At 47.6% G+C, this 22709-nt stretch overlaps 1 protein-coding gene across 1 annotated transcript in view; it reads left to right on the top strand.

The window, feature by feature from the left end:
• The window catches only part of LOC147684992 (villin-1-like), a 382427-nt gene that overhangs the window by 90074 nt on the left and 269644 nt on the right, over positions 1-22709 (top strand). The window contains exon 3 of the mRNA XM_086940888.1: positions 6204-6278. Within this exon, the coding sequence (XP_086797014.1) occupies positions 6204-6278 (75 nt within the window). The remainder of the gene's footprint in view (positions 1-6203; positions 6279-22709) is intronic.

Raw genomic sequence — 22709 nt, 5'->3', positions numbered from 1 at the left:
TTCATGTGGTTCTGTACTTTTTTGGTAAATAAAGAGAATATCATGTTTCTCAGCAATAAAATCATGTTTTACTTTATCCTATTTGCAAAGCATTGATATCGTTGGTCAGTTTTATTACAACATCAATCCATTAATGTTTCTATGTCACCCTACATAATAGATTTAGGAAGTAGGGTTGGTTATCTTATAGGACATGCGCATTTCTGTTGCATTTTGGCCCATGGACAAGTACATTACTTAAAAAACTCTATGCCTGTGAAACTGTTCCAAAAACTGTTTAACCCTTCCATATGATTATTATATTATTAATGAATCACCCCAATCCTATATATGGTCAATCCAATCCAGACTTCCAGGGCCCAAACATGTCTCCACTCATACCACCCCATGAAGAGGCAGGTCTATGAGTGAGAAAATCGAAAACTAATAGCAGTCCTGAACTCTTGTTTTTGCCAGTCATTGTTGAATAGAAACACATTGTTAGTGAAAATTAAATTTGACATGTTAGTAACATATTCGCTTTACCCACAGACACGCGACTATAGGTTTTTTTCCCACGTTCCCCATACCTATTCCCGTTTGGACTATATATTCATTAGTCAGTCGTTACAGGGTGACTTACAAGACGCTAAGATCCTTCCTTTATCGTCTCCAACCATAGTTTGTATTCAGTCTGTCTTCAATGGCGGGGTAGTGCACCGACGATTCCCAAATGGTTCTTTCCTCCCTCTCTTGTTCGTGATAAGGAATCGTGTACTAAACTACGGACCGTCATCACTGAATTTTTTAAGGTCAATCGACCAGAGGACACATCAGAGTTCATAACCTGGGACACCTTAAAGACTGTTCTCCGAGGTGAATGCATAACCCTTAATACCTCCCTGAACAGACAACGCACTCGTGAGCGGGAATCTCTGGAAACCGAATTATCCACTCTTGAAAGTCTTCATAAAACTAACCCCACGAGGCAAACGCAATGCCAACTCACAGCTCTTAGAGGTAAATTGAGGGCCAATTATACTAATAGGGCGGAATTCACTCATCTTAAACTGCGCCACCTTTCCTACACCCAAGGTAACAAAGTTGGTAGACACTTAGCCCGTCAACTGACGGACAAGTGGGAGAAAGAGTACATTGGTGGCATCTTGCACCCGTCAGGGACGGTAGTGCATAAAGATGAGGATAAGGCGGACATTTTTGGGTCTTTCTATCGGGACCTATACTCCGGAGATTCTTTAGATGAGATGGCGCAGCAAGAATACCTTCACTCATTGCCTCTGCCACAAGTTTCGGATGTGTGGAATGACCTTCTCACTGCCCCAATCAACTTGGAGGTTGTCACCTCAACCATCAATGCCTTGAAACCTAATAAAGCTCCGGGGCCTGATGGCTACACGGCTCTTTTCTATAAGACTTTTGCCCCTGACCTGTTTTCCTATCTTGTCACCCTTTTTAACAAAATGGCGAAAGACGGTGCGACCTCGGGTACGATGTTGGAAGCGTCGATCTCAGTCATCCCCAAGTCAGGAAAAGACCTCCAATGCTGCGCCTCTTATAGGCCTATAGCCCTGTTAAACTTAGATGCTAAGCTATACTCCTCCATCATTGCCAAACGCCTAAATGATCTCATGCCCATTCTTATCCACCCTGACCAGTCCGGTTTCATGCAAGACCGGCAGAAGCACGATAACACCCGCAGAATCATAGATCTTATAGAGAAGGCTAACAGGCGTCAAATCCCAGCAGTCTTAGTAGGCCTGGACGCCGAGAAGTCCTTTGATAGGGTCGATTGGGCTTTCCTCTTCAGCACACTCACTCCGTTTGGCTTCGCTCCCAAATTTCTTAACATGATCAGAGCTAATTATCGTCTTCCCCACTCCAGGGTGGTCATCAATGGGGTGCCTTTACCTACTTTTCCACATTTGAGAGAGACCCGACAGGGTTGTCCCCTCTCTCCCTTACTTTTTGCCCTAAGCATCGAACATCTGGCCCTTGCAATCAGGAATAGCCCGGTTATCCGGGGCATCCCGTTCACAGGGGAATCCCATAAAATATCCCTGTTTGCGGACGATGTCCTTTTGTCCTCGTCGGAGCCTGAAACCTCTCTCCCGGGTCTGCAGTCGGAACTTAAATGCTACGAGCTTGTTTCTGGGTTTAAAATTAATTCTAGTAAATCATTTATACTGAATTTTACCCTATCACCTGAGGCGATCCTTAGACTCAAATCTCTCCCCTCACTGGCTTGGGCCTCTAGAACCATTCAATACCTGGGGGTCCAACTGACATAGTACACCTAAGTGGACCACTCTTAAAATTTGGGACACAATATCGGGCAACGATAGATGGACCTCTTTCTCCTTTTACCCAAATTCACCACAATCCAGCGTTTCTCCCAGCCCAACATGAGGGGCCCTTTGAAGCATGGAAGAAGGGTGGTTGTCTCGCTCTCATTCACTTGTTCCACAACTCTGATCCCCTCACCTTCGACGTCTGTAAGAGGGAATTTGACTTAGAAAACACAGAAAGGTACCACTACACGCAATTGATGCACTGGGCTCTTACTCCTCAAATTCAGGAATCTGCTACTCATACCCTTACAAAATTTTAAGCCTTCCTATCCAAAACCGCTTCTATGAAAGGGGTGATTTCCTTCATCTATAGTTTCTTGCTTAAGACTGCGCTCTCCCCGCGCCCTAGATACATGTCCATGTGGGAGGGTCTGGTCCTGCGCCCAATTTCCGACAAGGAGTGGACTCACCTCTGGTCCGATATTTTCCACTTTCATCACTCCACGGACCTCAGGGAAGCCCGTCTCAAGACTATGATGGATTGGTATTTACACCCTTTCAAACTCCGATAGATCTTCCCCACGTCTTCGGACAGATGCTGGAGAGGATGTGGGCTTCTGGGTGACTTTAGGCACATATGGTGGGACTGCCCAACTATCCGCCCATTCTGGGAAGAAATTTTAGCTCAAATGAAGGATATGCTGGGCTATCCCGTCCCTACCACCATGGCGTGGACCCTTCTGGGGCTCCGAGATCCCGCTCTTGAACATCAGACCCGAGCTGACAAAATGATTATGTGGCTCTGCATTGACGCGGCTAAGGTCACCCTGGCGGCCGCTTGGCAGAGGAGGGAGGCTCCGGTGATTTCACTCTGGCATTCTTGTCTCTAAAGATTCCTAAGTCTGGAACGTATGGACAATATCTTTAGAGACGACTATAAGAACTTTGAATTCAAATGGGGCCCCCTGGTTTCCTTCCTCTCTCGGGGCCTCCCTTCTGCAGTTTGCCCCCCTTCCATCAGAGCTCTCCATCTTTTTCAATTTTGATTAACGTATGAAAAGCCGTCCAGTCTCCTGATTGTTTGTTTGTTTCCGCCCCCACGGGTAGGGTGGGGGGAGGGCATGGGGGAGGGGCGGTTGGGTTGTTTTCTGTTGTTGTCTTATACAGGCACGTCCCACTTTGGAACACGAAGTGTTGTGCTGGATTTCGTTCTCCTATAGCACCCCAGATGTATGCTCTGGAGAAGGTATTGTCATGGTCCTACGATAGGTTTGAAACTGATCTGCCTGATTGCTGAGCAATATTGTATGTTGGTCATAATTTTACATTGTTCAGGAAAAAAGAAACGCTCCGACTGTTTAGCAGCTGTAACTTTTATTTAGCTTCTTTAATAGGAAACGGAGCTGACTTATTCTGATTGAGGCCCTTAGTCTATTTACCAACTTCCTCTGCAGCTGATGTTCCCCTGCGTGGGATCTCTTGATGGTACACGTTTTTGCCTGTGTAATGTATGCACCAAAATTTCTAATAAAAACATCTTTGAAAAAAAATAATCTGAAATTGCCTTAACTCAGAGATAAAATCTGCTCCCTCTCTTTGGAACTTCCATAAGTTACTAAAAACGTGGCTCTTTTATAAATCCTAACCTGGTTCTTAAAGCGCCGAGACAACTTAGGGTAATTGTTTGCACTTTCTAAACTTAAATCAAATCAAATCCTGTGTCGGCTTTCCTTATGGTGATATTGTGATCAATCCACAGATCACATTTACTTATAGAAAAAAATCTGTCATTTTTGAAGATTGTCTTGTAGAGAAAATCTCCAACTCTGAACTGTGTAGGTGGTGTTCCAGAGATGCTTCGCAGCTCATTTACAAACTGGAAAGCCACTCCTGTTTCAAGTATGAAAGCAGTCAATATATGTGCATATTTCATGGATTTGCGTGTAATGAGCTTCTCCACTGGGGTAATATTTTGTCGGGGGGGGGGGGGGGGGGATAGTAGTTTAAGTACACCTAGTGGTTCATAGGTACATTTTTGAAATCCACCAAATGAATATACGTCGAGGTGCAGTTTTGACAGCATTCGGTATGGCCACCAAAACGTGTTAACCTACACAATATGAAGGTGTAAATCCATGATGAGTAGCATTTCAAATGTTTTAATGAATCTGGTGCTTAGTGGGCTTGGGTAATAGAGTAGTTACTCATAAGTTGGCATGACATCTGTTTCCTGTGTACATACATTCATATGAGTGGTATTAATCTATTCTTTCATCCATTTAAAGAGACATCTTACTTTAAAATGCCAGCTCTATAGTTCCAAACTAAATTAATAAAAATACATACATATATCTGAATACACATAGGAGTTTTCTTTTTCAATAGCTTTCTTTATTGGATTTTACCATTTCAACAACAGCCAGACAAATTACAAGCATAAACATTATGGTACCGCTCACTTCCAGTCCATGTGCGATTAGTATAGCAATTTCTGAGTGCACTCAGTCTCTACAGTCTTGACAGTTTATTTTCCTCCAGTTCTTTAAGAACTAGCTTAGACTGTAGTGTGTTCAGCTCTGGGACTTATGTGATTTTCATTTTGCATCCTTCTAGGGCATTCTTGATTTGTGGGCATCTAAAGAATTGTGAATTGTGCAGTTAACATTTGTTTACTAACTGCCCAAATGCTTTGATATGACTGGTTTCCCAGATTTCACCAACTCTAAAGATTCCATGGAACCCTGCCAGTCATTTAACTGCTAACAGACACGTCCCATGCCACAGTGGGGGTTTCCTTGGTTATTTTCCCATGTCTGCCAACACTCCATTGGTATTCTGGTGACTGTGGGTATTGCCTAAGACAATTTCTTCCCATACATCTTTGACAAATTTGAGCTCTCCAGGGTATCCCTAGAGGGGCTTTCTGTCAGCGGTCTTCATACATTGGTCTGTTCAGGTGTCCTTTACATCTTGCTTCTGCCCACCACACCCTCGAGCATGCGGCAATGTGTCAGTCCACTTCGGGCATTGTCTCTCATCGTGAGTGAAGAAGACATTCTTCTCTTAGGCGTGTGCACATACGCCTAGAAGGTAGTTTAATCTCTGCTTTCATTTCTGATTTACTTTCATGTTTTTAATTTTATTTATTTAGTGATGAATAATTTTTTACTTACTTTCTTTTTGCAAAAATATGCATGCCACCTTTATCTGGTTGCATTTAAATTTGTAATTACTTTTACGCTCCCAATGTCTATTGCATATGCTTGCAAACAAATAAACACATGTAATATATACCATACCAAGCCATATTGGCTTTTGCAATGCTTGCTTTTGTTAAATCTAGGCAAGCAAATAGAAGGATATACATTTAATCTCCCCTTTTTTTCTGTGGACCTCACACTGTCCCCTGCTTAATAGCAATCATTTGAAAACCAGGCTTACAGTGGTCCATACAAGTGGCCGTAGGTAAGAGACCGGAGTTTTGTCGCCAATTTAGGGGTTACACCCTTGCCCCCCCCCAAAAAGTATGTTTGGAGCAATGAGTCTAAATTGTGGACATCTCTGCACAGTTCTTCATAGATAATGGCTAAGCAGTGTCAGGGCTGCATCATAACAGTTCATCCACAAGTAACAACAACCCTTCCAGTGTGCAGCCTCTCGAAAACTTCCTGAATGAAGTTAATCTTGCATATACGCATGGAGTCAATGTAGTATGAACAAACCGCAGACAGACCCCTGTCAGAAGACACGTTTTTCTTTTTTGGGGAGATTCTAATATACTATTTTATCTTACATTTGTACAATGCTTGTAATCCTTTATTAGGACCTCATGCATTTGACTCTGTACTTGCAGAAATGGCTGCAGTAATACTTGGTATGCATGTTTAAAAAGTCACCTCTCTTATCTTGTTGCAGAAAATGGAGATGGTCCCACTTCCGGAAAAGGCCTATGGGAGTTTTTTTGAAGGTGACTGCTACATCCTCCTGCATGTGAGTATGATGGGCCTCCTTTGTAAGTATATTGTGATACTTCTAATGAACAGCCTTGGTTATGTGCCGAACACCTTGTGTCGCTGTGACTCCTCGACTTCAAGGGCAACTGCTCTGTGACCGTGCTGGTACAACCGGTTTTGCAGAGGCCGCCGCACCCTCCCGTAGGGGGGGGGGGGGGGGGGGGGGGAGGCTTGAAGGCCGGCGCCATAATCCTCGTGGTGCAACCAGTGAGGTAAACTGGTTCTGGGCGCCTAGATGCGCCCAGGAACCAGCGGAAGCGGGGTGCGCACCAGCCACCCGACCGGAAGTGACCTTTGACCTGAGCGCCCCCAAAGGGCGCCCAATGGTCAACCTGGCGTTATTTGAACCCCCCAATCAGGGGGACTCACCTGAGGCCTGCATGGAGGGCTCAAGAGGATTTAAGCGCCGCCGCCCTCCCAGCAGAAGCACAACGCCTTCGAGGAGCTGGGAGAACGGCGCGACAGCAACAACGACTGAAGCCCACCCACCCACACCTAAGGAACAGCAAAGTCGCAGTGCTGGATAAGGGAAGGGGCGTTAGCGGAAATCCTACACTGGTTGTCTAAGAAAACACACCGGCGGGCGGTGTGTAAGAGGATGGCCACTCACTTTTGAATGCCGCACGGCAGGGTGACGTGGCGGCATAAAGGAGGGGAGTAACAGGAGGAGACGGCACTCGCGGCCCAGACCCGGCCGGACGGCAGGGCGCAAATGGTAGCGAGCTGGGGACCTAACTCCCGACAGGTAAGCTCCCCTCCGCAACACGCAGAAGGCGTGGGCAACCAACCACTGGAGCACCAATAGACTGGCAACAAACTGGTTTGTGTACAAGCCCCATTTTCGAACTAAGGAAGGCACAAAAAGACTGACACCTGTTATCACAAGATGGTGTCATAATTTGTAATATGCCATGTATGATTGATGATTACTGTTCGCAAAATGGAAGATTGCTTAAAACCAGTTTGTGTTATTAATATGTCTTTGGTTATTAATAAACTGCGGCCAACAACGACCACTACTAATACCAGTTATTGTTGGCTGACATTATTTCCCACCATTGGCAACAGCAGAATACGGGGGCCGGTAAGTATGCATGCTTGGGTCTCCACGGAATAGGCACATGCGAGGGTTATTAGGCAGAGCAAAACAGGTTTGAACATTGCTGTTACCTGCATCAGTATGCATACAGCTCAAAGAGCAATCCATCAATCAACCAAAAATATTGAAAAAAAAATGGCTGCTTTAACCTTCAGTTTTTTTAGGGCATTCAGAGGATTTCAACATCATTATTGGAATTTGAACATCCAGGTTGTCCATAATAAACTCTATATTGACCTGCATATGCCACAAAGTATCTACTAGCTTACGTCACGCAGAGACGAACATATTCCTGAAGCGTTAGAGCCTGATTTAGAGTTCGGTGAATGGGCTACTCTGTCAAAACGGCATGGACCTCCTGTTCGCCTTATCATAGTATATAATGTGCTTGTAATAAGGCTGAAGTAACTGCTCCGCCAAACTCTAAATTAGGTCCTCAATTCCTTTTCCAAATAGCGGAATGAAGCATTCTCAATTTCATTTTCTATATTTGGTATTCTTTATAATGCATGGCGGTGCTTCTACATTTGGTATCCTTAAGCAAGCCAATGCTTAATTTGAGCTGTGGTTTCCGGGGCTGTGTACCGGTACTTACACAACACCCCAGCACTTATGACAGATGCCACATGGTGGTGCTGTTTGTGTAATTTAGAGAAAGCAGAACAACCTCTGTATATTAATTCAATGTACATTAGATCCAACTAACTCCTGCCACCCAAGGCATTCTGATTGCTTTGCGGGCCTTAAATAGTCTGAATTGTCACACTTGGAGCAGTGTGATGGTTCGAAGTTGTGCAGGTACTGTGATTGGCAGCGCTGGCACGTCCAGGGGGTAGTGCAGGCTGCAGTGGCCTCCCAACGAGAGACCTGGAACTTAATTTTCTACAAATTAAGCACTGATTAGCAAATATACATTGAATAAATGTGGTATCATCCAGTTCTTATTAAAAACTGTTGGTGGCCTCAACTTTTTGAACCAGTTAAATGTAGATTGCTTTTAAAGCCAATTGGCTGCTCTAAATTATGAGGCAGATTCCTTTTGTCGTGCATACAATCTTGAGCCGTATTATGAACTTGCAATAGTGCCACAATTGTGTGTGCTTCTCATTTTGCACACATTCAATTGTGTTTCTTCATTCATAAGCCTAATCATCAGTGTGGACGCATGCCCTCAATTGTGATAGCGTAAATACAAACTTTACATTTTTCACAAGTTTATGATGTTGCGTGTAACTGACACCATGGCATATTCTTAGCTAAAAGATGAGTGCACATACCTATAGTTGTACAGACACATGGGCATATATATCAGGGTTTGCGTTGCCCTTGTGCTACGCAAGGGCAACGCAAAACCTAAATGAGATTTATCAAGCCATGCAAGGCCACTTTGCGTGGCACTGAGATGCCTGGTATATCTAGGGAATGCAAAGCAGCACAGATCGATGCCCCATGGCTGCTTACCATGCTGGAGCGTTGGTGTTCCTACATATCCATCTATGGATTCTGCCACATTCCCAATTTTACCAACATTGGTAGACCTGGGAATGTGTCAGAATTGTACGCCTCCCCATCAGAGGGCCAACGAGGAGAAATATCTATTTCTCCTCATTGTTCCCTCGTTTAAAGTGGGCTGAGGATTGTTTTTGTGCAGGAAGATGTCCCTTCCTGCACAAAAACGATCCTGCCTGCAAAGCGGGCACCTTTGCAACATGACGCAGGGGTGCCTGCATTGGTGCTGAGCAGCCAAAAGTGCGTCAACACTAGGAAAGGACAGGAATGCGCTGTATAAGGGTAAATATGGCACATTTCTGCCCTTTCACGCAGCGCCACAAGGTGACTTGCACCGTTGTGTTGTATGAATTTTTGATAAATATGACCCACACTGTTTATGATACAACCCTTGCACTTCATACAGAAGCACAAAAACAAATGCAGTGCTTATTACATATTTTCATATCAGCACTGCAACATATGGAGTCTGAGAAGCGTCAGACTAAAGAAATCGCATAAGTGTGGGGAAATATCTCTTTTAATAAAGTAATTTCTATTTTCAGGGTGACTCTTTTATCCTTTAGAAGGAGGCAATGTATCTTCAGAATTCACCTATTACAGGCAATAATACGTGGGAGTGGATTATCTCCTTATTTAAGCTCCTACTTTATTTTCTTATTACTGGCATGCTATGATGTCATTATGCACTTAATACAACAAAAGTACGTCACTAGTTACTTGCAGTAATGTGTCATAAGCAAGTAGTGACATAACAGCTCCTATGACCACTGTTTGGTTTCAGGGTGAGATTTCAGCGCTTTCTTTCTGCCCTTTCAGCGACCTCACCCACAGAACAAAGCACTAACACTGCTTCCTTGTGAAAGCAGCAGCAGCAGTCCACGCATGAAGATGCCCTCCCACTCAGCGGTCCCGCCTTCCTCTGCGTTTGCCACAGGCTTGTCATATCTTTTTATGTGCGTGTTCTCCACCCCGACTGCAGAGTCTCCATACTCATAACCTTACTAATTCAGTTTTTGGAATTACAAAACAAACTTAAACTTACACAAAAGTCTACGTTTACCTTTTGAATCAGGCCCAATGTTCCAAAACAGTTTTTTTTATTTCATAGTAACTAGTTTAATAAATAACCTTTCTGCAACAGAAACAGACATAATGGCAAAATGGTAAAAAAAACACTTTCTAGTCAAAATCTTGCTCTTGAATCCTACAGAACACATCTTGCAGGGCTTAGTCCTATAGCAAAAGTTATGTTACATAATAAACTATGTATTGGTGAGAGCAGATGGCCTAATGGCTAGGGCGGTCGAGTCTCGGCAAAGACATGCAACATCCTGTGATTCTGGGCAAATCACTTAATCTCCCCGTGCCTAACAAAAATGAATGTGATGTGTCCTCATGTAACGCAACTGATGCTTGTGTAAGGCGCTCTGATACCTTCGGGTCAAGTTCGCACTATATAAAACTCCGTAAAATAAAAAAAATGGATCATTTTCTATTTAAAGCAACAGAAGTGCAGCCGGCAATAACAGTCATAATTAGGCATCATCCTCACAGGGCCAGGCAGCAGTGGTGTTAGATTTGGATCAGAGGTGCAAAGGTAAAAATGGATGGAGCAAGATGGGCGAATTTCAAAGCAAAATTCAGAAGAAATGCAAGGGAGGGGCATAATGTAGAGCAGGATATGGGGTGTAGATATGTGAACAAGTGCTCCACTATAAACCAATAAAGCAGCTGTTTGAGGCATATGGGCTGCAGACCATACATTATTGCATAGATCACCATCTGGTGGTGGGCCCGGATGATTCCACTTTGTTTTTCTCTTGGAAGAGTCTTTGTCTGTTGGATGACTCCTCCTGCAGATCGTAGTGCGCATGGGCATCGACTCCATCTTCAGATTGTCTTTTTCCTCCATCGGGCTCAGATGTGTTTATGGTTCGGTTCCGTTACCGATCTCCTTTCGACTTCCAGACCTTCATCATACCATCGGTATCGTCTTCGACAGTAATTCTGGTTACCCGCATCGAAGAAAGGATTGGGCTTCTCAATTCCAGCGTTCATCGAGGCCGTCTGGCCCAACTGCGCCATTGGGCCTTTGGCTCATGGAAAGAACACCTTTCAAGAAGTGCCCTCAGTGTGAACACAAATTCCCTCATACTGATCTTCATGAGGTTTTTAATCTGTGCTTGTCTCCAGAGCACGAGAGTCGAGACTGTGAGGCCTGCGCTTCGTTCCGGTCCAAGAAGACCATCAGGGACCGTCAAACTCAAAGAGTCATGGCGCAGTCATCTTCATCAATACCAGACCTCATCATAGACGAGGCTTCAATCGAAGTAGAGTCTGAAGAACAGCAGCAGGACGACATTGTTTCCGAAGCAGAGGATTCAGCTTCCGGAGCCGAGGATCAATCGGAGGACGGCGATCTTCCAGCTGGTCAACAGGTCGTGAGTACAAGCGTCGACTCTGTTCACCTCTCCATACCGGGACAGGCTTCGGTTCCACCTCCACCTCCGGGTCCGGGTGCACACCAACCAAAACCTTCTGATGCCCCGCCTTTTAGCTCGGCAATGAAGAATACAGGAAAGCCTCCAGTCGCGAGTCAGTCTGTTGGTCCTGACAAGCAAAAGGTCCTCAAACCAAAATTAACCCCGGCACCGAAGCAGCCATCGGCGCCGAAGCCGGTCAAGCCGAAAACAAGCTCAGCACCGAAAGACGTTCCCAAGTCTGCCGAACCGAAGACCTCTCCGGTTCCGAAAAAAGTCGACCCGAAGCCTGATTCGGCATCAAAACACACCGGCTCCGAAGGTCGATGATTCCAAACGCACTTCAGGAGCAAAGATTCCGGATCCAAAGAGTGCTGATCCGAGAAAGTCTTCGGAACCGGAACCAAAATCCGCTCCAAAGACAATAGACACTGTAAAACCTAAGCATTTTGGTCCCAAACAAGATAAATCAGGACCGAAAAAGGATTTTTCAGCAGAAGAGCTTTTCCAACCAGACCCAAAGCAAAAGACTCTTCATATTAATCCAAAGACTGGACATGTTATTACAGTGCCTGAGAAGAGGAAAATAGACTATCCTAAACACCTCCAGTTCCTCTCAAAAAGCATGCTCAAACTTATCCCATAAGAATTCCTTCACCATTAATTGAGATACCAGACGATATTTCTCCAGTACACTCACCATCTAGCCCACATAGCATTATACCACAGGATGATGATGAAGACAATTATTCACAGGGGGTAGAAAGTGAGCATCATATAGACGACACAGATGACCCAGACAATATTCCTGGGCCATCAGATGATCCCTGGAGGATTATAATGCACCAGATGCACCAGATCTGCCACAAGATGACGCATACCCTTCTAGATCATCTCCTTCAGATGACACTTTTGAGTTTACACAGCTCCTTCATAGAGCAGCCAGATTTCATGGAGTAGACTTACACACACATCCAGTGGAAGAGGATTTCCTCATGGATACACTACTGTCGTCACATAAAACCACGACCCCATTACCAATACTTAGTGGAGTGGTGAGACATGCACCAGAGGTATTCAAAGACCCCGTCAGAGCCAGGGTAATTAACCCAAGGCTGGAAAAAAAGTATAAAGCGTCTCCAACTGACCCAGCATACATCAAAGGTCAGCTGCCATTAGACTCATTGGTAGTATCAAATGCGAGAAAAAGAGCTAACTCTCAGGCAACAGGGGATGCTCCACCCCCTGATAAAGAGTCTAAGCTTTTAGATGCTTCAGGGAAACGCACCATCTCTCAAACAGCCAATGTCTGGAGAATTGCTAACACTCAAGCTTTGTTAGCGAGATATGATCGAGCTCATTATGATGAGTTAGAATCACTCGTGCAACATTTACTAGAGCAATATAAGACTAGGGCTTCTGATCTAATACAAGAAGGCAAGGTTATTACAAATACCTCAATCCGCTGTGCATTTGACATTTCAGACACAGCCTCTAGAGCAATAAATATGGGAGTACTGTTGCGTAGACATGCATGGCTACGCATCTCTGGGTTCAAACCAGAAGTACAGGCCAGTAATGTAAATCAACCCTTTGACCTGCAACATCTCTTTGGTCCAACAGTTGATAGTGCACTAGAGAAGATGAAAAAAGATACAGATACGGCAAAATCCATGGGAGCTTTACAAACGCAGACTCATAGAGCGTCTTTTCATCGATCCTCATATAGAGGCGCATCTAAAGAGTTTCAAACTGACACACCTCCTCTTCTTATAAAGCGCCCACCCAAACTTCACCCAGCAGAGGGTATTACAGAGGAGGATATAGAGGTAACAACAATAAGGGCAGAGGCAAAGGCAACAACACCTGGAATGCCTCTCCTTCCAAACAGTAACTTCCCTTCCATCCCCCCAGACCATTCCACTCCTGTCGGGGGGGAGATTACAACAGTTCCTACCTCCATCACCACAGACAGGTGGGTAAGACAAATAATTCAGTCAGGTTATTGCCTGGAGCTCACTTCCACTCCTCCAACAATATCACTCAGACAACGTCCCATGTCACAGGAACATCTCACACTTCTAAGACAAGAGGTTGCATCTCTATTACAAAAGAATGCAATAGAACCTGTCCAAAAACACCATCAAAACACAGGAGTTTACTCCCTATACTTTCTCATACCCAAAAAAGGACGGGTCCCTCAGACCTATACTTGATCTAAGGCCCCTGAACCTGTACATACAATACGGCAAGTTCCATATGGTCACACTACAACAAGTTCTACCGTTGTTAAAACAAGGCGACTTCCTTGCCACATTAGATTTCAAGGACGCTTACTTTCACATTCCTATCCATCAATCTCACAGAAAGTATCTTCGATTAGTACTAGAAGGTCAACACTACCAATTCAAAGTACTCCCTGTCGGAGTAACTAGAGCACCTCAAGTGTTTACAAAGTGTCTAGCAGTAGTAGCAGCACACTTGAGAAGGGACAACATTCATGTCTTCCCATACCTATGTGAGAAGTTGGCCCGATATGCAACGTTCGCTATTCTAGCGACCGCTATGTATCGTTCCAACGACCCTTATGGTGTTTGGTTGTAAGTCAACCTATAGACCAGCTATCCTAGTAGCGTGGATACGAGCAGTCTAAGGCTAAAGACTCGAGAGGGCGCGTTAAGCCAGCTGTTTACCACACATGTACCCCTTGAACACCCAGTGAAAGGAAACCACACAAGTGTTATGAAAATAAACAGTATATTTATTAAGAATCACAACAGCCCTGTACTCTTTATGAGGACAGGGTACTAAGCACAAACCAAATCTCTTTAGCAAATACTTCAAGTGCACAATTAAACAAGTGTCCGAGGACACGGAAAGGTTAAGGTCTCGGGCGGACCCGATAAGGCAAGTCGGAAGCGAGGGACTCGGGACCCTAGAGTAAGGAGGCTATGCAGGCACCGAAATGCCGAGTTACCTAGCCACGAGGGCTGCGGCTGCACAAGTCTTACAGGCGTCGGGGTCTTCGCTGACGAGCCAGGAGCCGGAAGAAAAGGAGTTGCTGGCCGGCGACCAGTGCTGAATAGTTCGTAGAGATCCAAGCCTGGATCGGAGATTGATGAAACCTGAAAGCAGAGGGGACCAAGTTCGTACTACTAGCCAGTAGTCAGAGGGTACCCGGAAGGCACCGGTTGGCCGTCACCTCGACCAGGTGAGTGGGCGACGCTAGGCTCTGCAGTCTCACGGACCAGGAGGCGTTGTCGGCGACCACGGTGGAGGTGCGAGCTGTCCCACGAAGGATGATGCTGTCGGCGTCGCTGGGCCCAGGATGGGGCAACAAGCCTCGGCAAATCTCAGGGCCACGTGGTGGGCCTAAGATGGCGTCTTGAGTGGACCAGGAGGGTCCGGGGTGCTTCTCGCAAAGATGGAAGCAAGGGCCAGTCTGGAGCAACCAGACCAGCAGTGATGATTCTTGGATGTCGTCACAGAAGGACACAAGCCAGCGGCTAGTGACCAGACAACGTGCTGAGCAGCGAGCAGAAGGGCCCCACGCAGATCGTGGAGATGCTGGGGAGACTGCACTTCGGTGCTGGAGCGGCTCAGGGTCGGGGCTTCTCGGACCCCAGAGCACTCACCAGAGAGTTACCTCGATGGTCGTGCTGGTTTTTAAGAGCGTGCAGGTTCTGATGATGGCCGGTCCCTCGAGGTCTCGTCGCACCCACCGATCACAGCTGAGCTGATGACGTGGGTAGAGGTCAGAGGTGCCAGGGAAGCCGGTTCTCGTCGAGCTGGGCCGTCGGATTCCTTGAGGAAGGACTTACAGCAAACCGCAGAGTTCTTAGTTGGTGCCCGCTGATGCAGGGTGACTACTCCTTAGTCACAAGGGAGAAATCTTGAGAAGAGTCTTGAATGTCCTTTCGTAGAAAGTAGTTCTTGAATCAAAGATGATCTAATTTGGAAGGGTCCCCGCTCCGGTCTTTATCCTAAAGAAAGGGGTGGGTACATGACTAGGTCCTGCCCTAAGGGTGGGACCAGGAAGGGGGGCAGTTACACCCCTCTCCCCTGCCGGACTTTCCCCAGGCCAGGGCTGTCGCCCCTGGAACTGGTTCTAACCGGCAGATGCGTAGTGAGCACCGGGGTGCCACTCCGCAGTCACCTTCTCGCAAAAGCCCTACCTACCCAGAATACACAAACCCTGTCTGGGACGGTGCGAACACCGCCCTCGACAGGAAACCCTTTGTCCAAGCGCTCCTCGCTGGAAGGACTCCCAGCAGCAGGAGGTCAGACTCGTGTCTGTGGTGGCAGCATCCATTTTGTGGAGCTGAGGCTTTCGTTAACTTTAACCGGGGTTCACAGTTACGTACATGTCGTGTCCCTCTAGAAGGGCGGAATGCTAACCTCGTCGCCAGGGTTGGTGAGAGGGCAGCACCCCGATTCGTATGACACCTTACTCGACATGTCTTGATAACGCGACACCGAAGTTACCGATGTGGTACGCGTTATCCTGGAACAGCCATTGGGTCTTTTCTCCGCAAGCTGCAACCGGCTCGGCTCGGGCCAGAACACAGTTCACACGAGCCCATGCACTCTGCCTTCAGGATTGTCAAGGCCTGCCATAGGAGTGACTGATAGGAACTCGGGTGTCCATTGTATGGTTAGATATAGAGCTACTATATCTAAAGCAAAGGGTGATTACACGACTTCGCCCCAGCTGTCATGCAGCCAGTTGTGTCAAATTTAGGAGGCCAGCCAGGAGTGGCATAATACATGCTGCAGCCCCTGGCGGCCCTGGGTACACCTATGCCCTGAGTTACAGGGTCTGATAAGGTGGCCCAGTACCAATTGGTAAATGCACCTAGGGTACATATCGTAATTTAGAAAGAGAACAGCCAGGCTGTGGGTCTGATTGGCAGGCCCACAGCCAGAGAAAGTCGTAAACCAGTGAAACAAAAGCAAAAAATCTGGGTGATCATAGGATTGCAGACCCTACTCTCCTACATGACCCCCCCCCAAACGTCGGAACAACTAGCTAACCTTGACCAGGTGAGTCTTCTTGTTCTAAGTGGAAATATCTGGAGAGCCCATCGGCATTGCCATGATCAGTACCAGGTCTATGTTCCACTGTGAAGTCCATCCCCTGTAGGGAAATGGACCACCTAAGCAGTTTGGGGTTTTCACCCTTCATCTGATTTAGCCACAAGAGGGGCTTATGGTCGGTCTGAATCTTGAAGTGAGTACCAAACAAGTATGGCCTCAGCTTCTTCAGGGCCCAAACCACAGCAAAGGCCTCCCTCTCAATAGCTGACCAATTCTTCTCTCTAGGGGTCAGCCTTCTGCTTATAAAAGCAATGGGCTGGTCTTGACCATCAAAATTCAGTTGAGAAAGAACAGCTCCCACACCCAACTCAGAAGCATCTGTTTGGACAATGAATGGTTTGGAGTAGTCCGGACTCTTGAGGATAGGCGCCGTGCACATGGCCTGCTTTAGGTCATCGAATGCTTTTTGACAGCTCGCTGTCCACTGAACCTTTTTTGGCATTTTCTTACTTGTCAGTTCGTTTAATGGTGTCACAATGGAACCATAGTTCCTGACAAACTTCCTATAGTAACCAGTCAGGCCCAAGAAAGCTCGAACCTGAGTCTGGGTGGTTGGAGGAGCCCAGTCCCTGATTGACTGTATCTTGCTCTCCAGTGGCTGAACCTGACCTCCACCTACAAGGTGGCCCAGGTACACAACCTGTGTCTGCCCTATCTGGCACTTGGTGGCCTTGATAGTGAGACCTGCTGCTTGCAGTGCCTCTAACGTCTTCCGCAGGTGGACCAGGTGATCCTCCCAGGTGGAGCTAAAGACAGCGATATCGTCAAGATACGCCGCACAGAAGTCATCCAGCCCAGTAAGGACGTGATTCACCAACCGTTGGAAGGTGGCAGGTGCATTTTTCAGACCAAAGGGCATTACCACGAACTGATAATGCCCACCAGGGGTCGAAAATGCGGTTTTAGGCTTGGCGTCCTCAGCTAACCTGATTTGCCAATACCCAGCTGTCAGGTCAAACGTACTTAAGTAGTTGGCCGAAGCCAATCTATCGATAAGCTCGTCTGCCCTTGGTATTGGGTGGGCGTCAGTCTTAGTGACTGCATTGAGACCCCTGTAGTCTACGCAAAACCTCATCTCTCTCTTACCACCCTGGGTGTGAGGTTTCGGCACTAGAACTACGGGACTAGCCCAAGGGCTATCCGAGGGTTCAATGACTCCCAGCTCCAACATTTTCTGCACTTCACTTTTGATGCAGTCTCTAACGTGATCAGGCTGCCTGTAGATTTTACTCTTGACGGGCAAGCTGTCACCAGTGTCAACCTCATGGGTGCACCAATCGGTCTGACTGGGTGTTAGAGAAAACATATGTCTGAACGACTGAAGAACCTGTTTACAGTCGCTCTGTTGATGTTCGGAGAGGCTGCCACAAAAGACAACACCATCTACCGAGCCATCGTCAGGATTCTGAGTGAGCAGGTCGGGGAGAGGGTCACTCTCCTCTTCCTGTCCCTCATCTAGGGCCATGAGCAAACTCATGTCCTTCCTGTCGACATATGCTTTTAGCCTGTTGACATGAAGCACCCTGTGGGGGCTCCGGGGAGTTCCCAGGTCGACCAGGTAGGTGACCTCTCCCTTTTTCTCCAGGATGGTGTAGGGCCCGGACCATTTGTCCTTGAGTGCTGCTGGGGCCACTGGCTCCAACACCCACACCTTCTGTCCGGGCTGGTAAACAGTCAAGACAGCCTTTTGGTCATGCCAAGCTTTTTGGAGTTCTTGGCTGGCCTTAAGGTTTTCAGATGCCTTTTCCATGTACTCAGCCATCCGCGAGCGGAGGCCAAGCACATAGTCCACTATGTTGGCTGCAGGCTTTTTGAGAGGTCTCTCCCATCCTTCCTTCACCAAACACAGGGGTCCCCTTACAGGATGCCCGTACAGAAGTTCAAAAGGGCTGTAGCCAACCCCCTTCTGTGGGACTTCTCTGTAGGCGAACAAGAGGCAGGGGATCAGGACGTCCCATCTACGCCGAAGCTTTTCCGGTAGTCCATGAATCATCCCTTTTAGGGTCCTGTTGAATCTCTCAACAAGCCCATTGCATTGTGGATGATAGGGTGTAGTGAACTTGTAGTTGACACCACATTCCTTCCACATAGCAGTTAAGTAGCTCGACATGAAGTTTGCACCTCTGTCGGAGACGACCTCCTTAGGGAAGCCCACTCTGGAGAACACTCCAACTAGGGCTCTTGCCACAACAGGTGCTGTAGTGGTCCTAAGGGGAATAGCTTCAGGATACCTGGTGGCATGATCCACTACCACCAGTATAAACTTGTGCCCTGAGGCTGTAGGTGGTTCCATGGGACCGACGATGTCGATCCCCACCCGTTCAAAGGGCACCCCCACCACAGGCATTGGTATAAGGGGGGCCTTTGTCGTGCCACCTGACTTACCACTGGCTTGGCAAGTGACACAGGAGCGGCAAAACTCCTTGGTATCTTCGTTCATGTGAGGCCAGTGAAAGTGCGAGACAAGCCTGTCCCACGTTTTCGTCTGGCCTAAGTGACCTGCTAAGGGAATCTCGTGGGCCAAGGTAAGTAGGAAACCACGCTGAGACAAGGGTACAACCAGCCTCCTGGTCATGCCAGGCTTGGGGTCTCTTGACTCAGTGTACAGGAGTCCATCTTCCCAGTATACCTTGTGGGTACCTGTGGCGTTCCCAGCAGCCTCAGCAGCAGCCTGCTGTCTGAGGGGTTCAAGAGAAGGGCAGTCTAACTGGTCCTTCCCCAGGTCTTCCCTTGAGGGTCCCCCTGAACCCAAGAACTCAACTTGATCAAGTTCGAATTCCCTTGGCTCAGTTTCCCTCAATTCCTGTAGGTCAGCCTCCTCTGAGACTTGATCCTCGACCTGGGGCAAGGGGGAAGGCGCAGCCTTAACCCTACTGCTCTTTTTCTTGGGAGGTGTCTGGTCCGTTGTTCCAGGATCCAGCACCTGTTCAGTGGGGCATTTCCTGACCTGTGACCTAGTCACAGCGAACACATGTGCTGGCAAACCTAACATTTCCATGTGAGTCCGGTGCTCCACTTCTGACCATTGTGACGACTCCAAATCATTGCCCAACAAACAATCCACTGGGAGGTCTGGACTAACTACAACCTTCTTTTGGCCAGTTACCCCTCCCCAGGAGAAAGCTACAATTGCCATACTGTGATTGGTAGTGACATTGCTTGCATTGGTCACCAGGAATTTTGTACCTGGCATGATCTGTCCAGGGTCCACAAAGTTAGGCGTCACCATGGTGACGCTGGCACAAGTGTCCCTATAGGCCTGAGCCATCTTTCCATTTATGAAAGACGTCTGTCGGTATTTGCCCAAAGTATTGGGGCTTACGTCAGGGGATACGTCTGCGTCCCCTGTACTGACAAGGACAGCCTGAGTGAGTGTGCCAACTAAGTTGTCACGCCCCTCAGAACCCAGGGTTAACCCTACTAAACCCTTGGGAGGCGCACTACCACTGCTGACTGTACTAGGGGGCACAGGTGCCTTAGGGGCTGCAGTGGTAGGAGTCTGCCCTCCTCCTTTCTTGGTGCACTCACTAAACCAGTGAGATTTACTTTTACAGTACTGGCACCATCTTTTGGATTGGCCTTCTTTCTTCTTTTGGGGAGCCTGACCCCCACCCTCTTTGGGTTGTTGGGGACCTGTCGAAGACTTCTGGTCATTTTGTTCCCCTTTAGAATCTTTACCCTTCTGGTCTGCTTTCTTCTGACCACCTTGATTCTGGCCCTGGTTCTGCTTAACTCTTGTACGAACCCATCTGTCTGCCTTCTTTCCCAATTCTTGGGGAGAGGTCAGATCCGAGTCGACAAGATGCTGATGCAACAACTGGTTCTGACAATTGTTTAAAATTTGTTCTCTCATCATCAAATTATACAATCCTTCGTAATCAGTAACCTTACTGCCCAGCAACCAGCCCTCAAAAGCCTTAGTGGCACAATCGACGAAATCAGACCAATCTTGAGACTGCGTTTTCTGGGTATCCCTGAACAGCACCCTGTACTGCTCAGTGGTTAGGCCGAACCCTTCAACGAGTGTATTCCTCAAGACTTGGTAATTGTTAGCGTCCTCTACCCTTGTGGTGAGGAGCTTGTCTCTTCCTTTTCCTTCAAAGGAGAGCCACAAGATAGCTGCCCACTGACTCTGGGGAACACCCTGCACAGTGCAGGCCCTCTCCAAAGCAGTAATCCATTTGTGGATGTCGTCCCCTTGTTTAAAGGGGAGCACTATCTTCCCAAGGTGTTTCGTATCGAAACTCTTTTCCCTATTACTAGGTACATTGCTGCCACCAGTGGGGACTACCCCACTTAACTGTTGCTCTCTAGCAAAAGCAAGCTTTTCCTTGGCCAGGGCAAGTTCTTCCCTTTCAATCCTCAGATTAGCTGCCCTTTCCTTCGCTTCGTACACTCTCCTCTGAGGGGACGTCATCCCTCTTTGAGAAGAGTTGTGAGAGCCATTGGTATGAAGGGATCTGCCAGAGTCTCTTGACAGAGATCTGGCTCGTCCATTCCCCATGTTAAGCGGACCTGACAGCTGCGCCGGGGTTCCCCCAGTACCGCTATCATGTTTGCTTAAGTTGGACCGTGTTAGTCTGACGACTTCTACCTGTCCCTTATCTGCCTCGTCCCCAGAGAGATCCTCATCCTCATCCTCCTCCATATCCTCGTTCTCGGTTGCGAGGTGAATGAGGTCAGGATCGTCTCGGGTTCCCTCGAGGGGAGGCATGTCTCCTTCTGGATTAGAAGAGCTACGAAGTTTCTCAGCTCTCCTGGCATCATAAGTCTCCAAGAGACCAATCAGAAAGGACGTTGTGGGGTTAGACCCCTGCTGAATCTTCCTGGAGTGACACAGTCGTCTTAACTCCTTGAAGCTCAGCACAGTATATCCTGAAGGGATGACCTGTGGAGGGTCAACTGACACAAGGGGAGACTCAGAGTTTCCTCCTTGGCCCGACATACTGTTTCTAGTGTGGTGTAAGTGATGCACCTACCTACACTATGTGTTTTCCTACTGTTCCCTTGCTAAGAGTTGTAGCCAAGGTGTGCTAAGCCTTGAGGAGCTACAACAGCTGGTTCAGTAGAACTCAGAGTATTCTAAGCTTTTAGTTATATGTACTAACAGTACTTGTGCGATCTTTCAACAAGATATTCTTAGGATACGTGTGGTAAAACAACAGCAAGCTCAAATCCCAACCGCTGCTCACCAATGTGAGAAGTTGGCCCGATATGCAACGTTCGCTATTCTAGCGACCGCTATGTATCGTTCCAACGACCCTTATGGTGTTTGGTTGTAAGTCAACCTATAGACCAGCTATCCTAGTAGCGTGGATACGAGCAGTCTAAGGCTAAAGACTCGAGAGGGCGCGTTAAGCCAGCTGTTTACCACACATGTACCCCTTGAACACCCAGTGAAAGGACACCACACAAGTGTTATGAAAATAAACAGTATATTTATTAAGAATCACAACAGCCCTGTACTCTTTATGAGGACAGGGTACTAAGCACAAACCAAATCTCTTTAGCAAATACTTCAAGTGCACAATTAAACAAGTGTCCGAGGACACGGAAAGGTTAAGGTCTCGGGCGGACCCGATAAGGCAAGTCGGAAGCGAGGGACTCGGGACCCTAGAGTAAGGAGGCTATGCAGGCACCGAAATGCCGAGTTACCTAGCCACGAGGGCTGCGGCTGCACAAGTCTTACAGGCGTCGGGGTCTTCGCTGACGAGCCAGGAGCCGGAAGAAAAGGAGTTGCTGGCCGGCGACCAGTGCTGAATAGTTCGTAGAGATCCAAGCCTGGATCGGAGATTGATGAAACCTGAAAGCAGAGGGGACCAAGTTCGTACTACTAGCCAGTAGTCAGAGGGTACCCGGAAGGCACCGGTTGGCCGTCACCTCGACCAGGTGAGTGGGCGACGCTAGGCTCTGCAGTCTCACGGACCAGGAGGCGTTGTCGGCGACCACGGTGGAGGTGCGAGCTGTCCCACGAAGGATGATGCTGTCGGCGTCGCTGGGCCCAGGATGGGGCAACAAGCCTCGGCAAATCTCAGGGCCACGTGGTGGGCCTAAGATGGCGTCTTGAGTGGACCAGGAGGGTCCGGGGTGCTTCTCGCAAAGATGGAAGCAAGGGCCAGTCTGGAGCAACCAGACCAGCAGTGATGATTCTTGGATGTCGTCACAGAAGGACACAAGCCAGCGGCTAGTGACCAGACAACGTGCTGAGCAGCGAGCAGAA

Source organism: Lissotriton vulgaris, chromosome 10 (genome assembly GCF_964263255.1).
Source record: "Lissotriton vulgaris chromosome 10, aLisVul1.2, whole genome shotgun sequence".
NCBI lineage: Eukaryota > Metazoa > Chordata > Amphibia > Caudata > Salamandridae > Lissotriton > Lissotriton vulgaris.
Note: the sequence above shows the minus strand (reverse complement) of the source record. Positions and strands in the feature narration are given on the sequence as shown.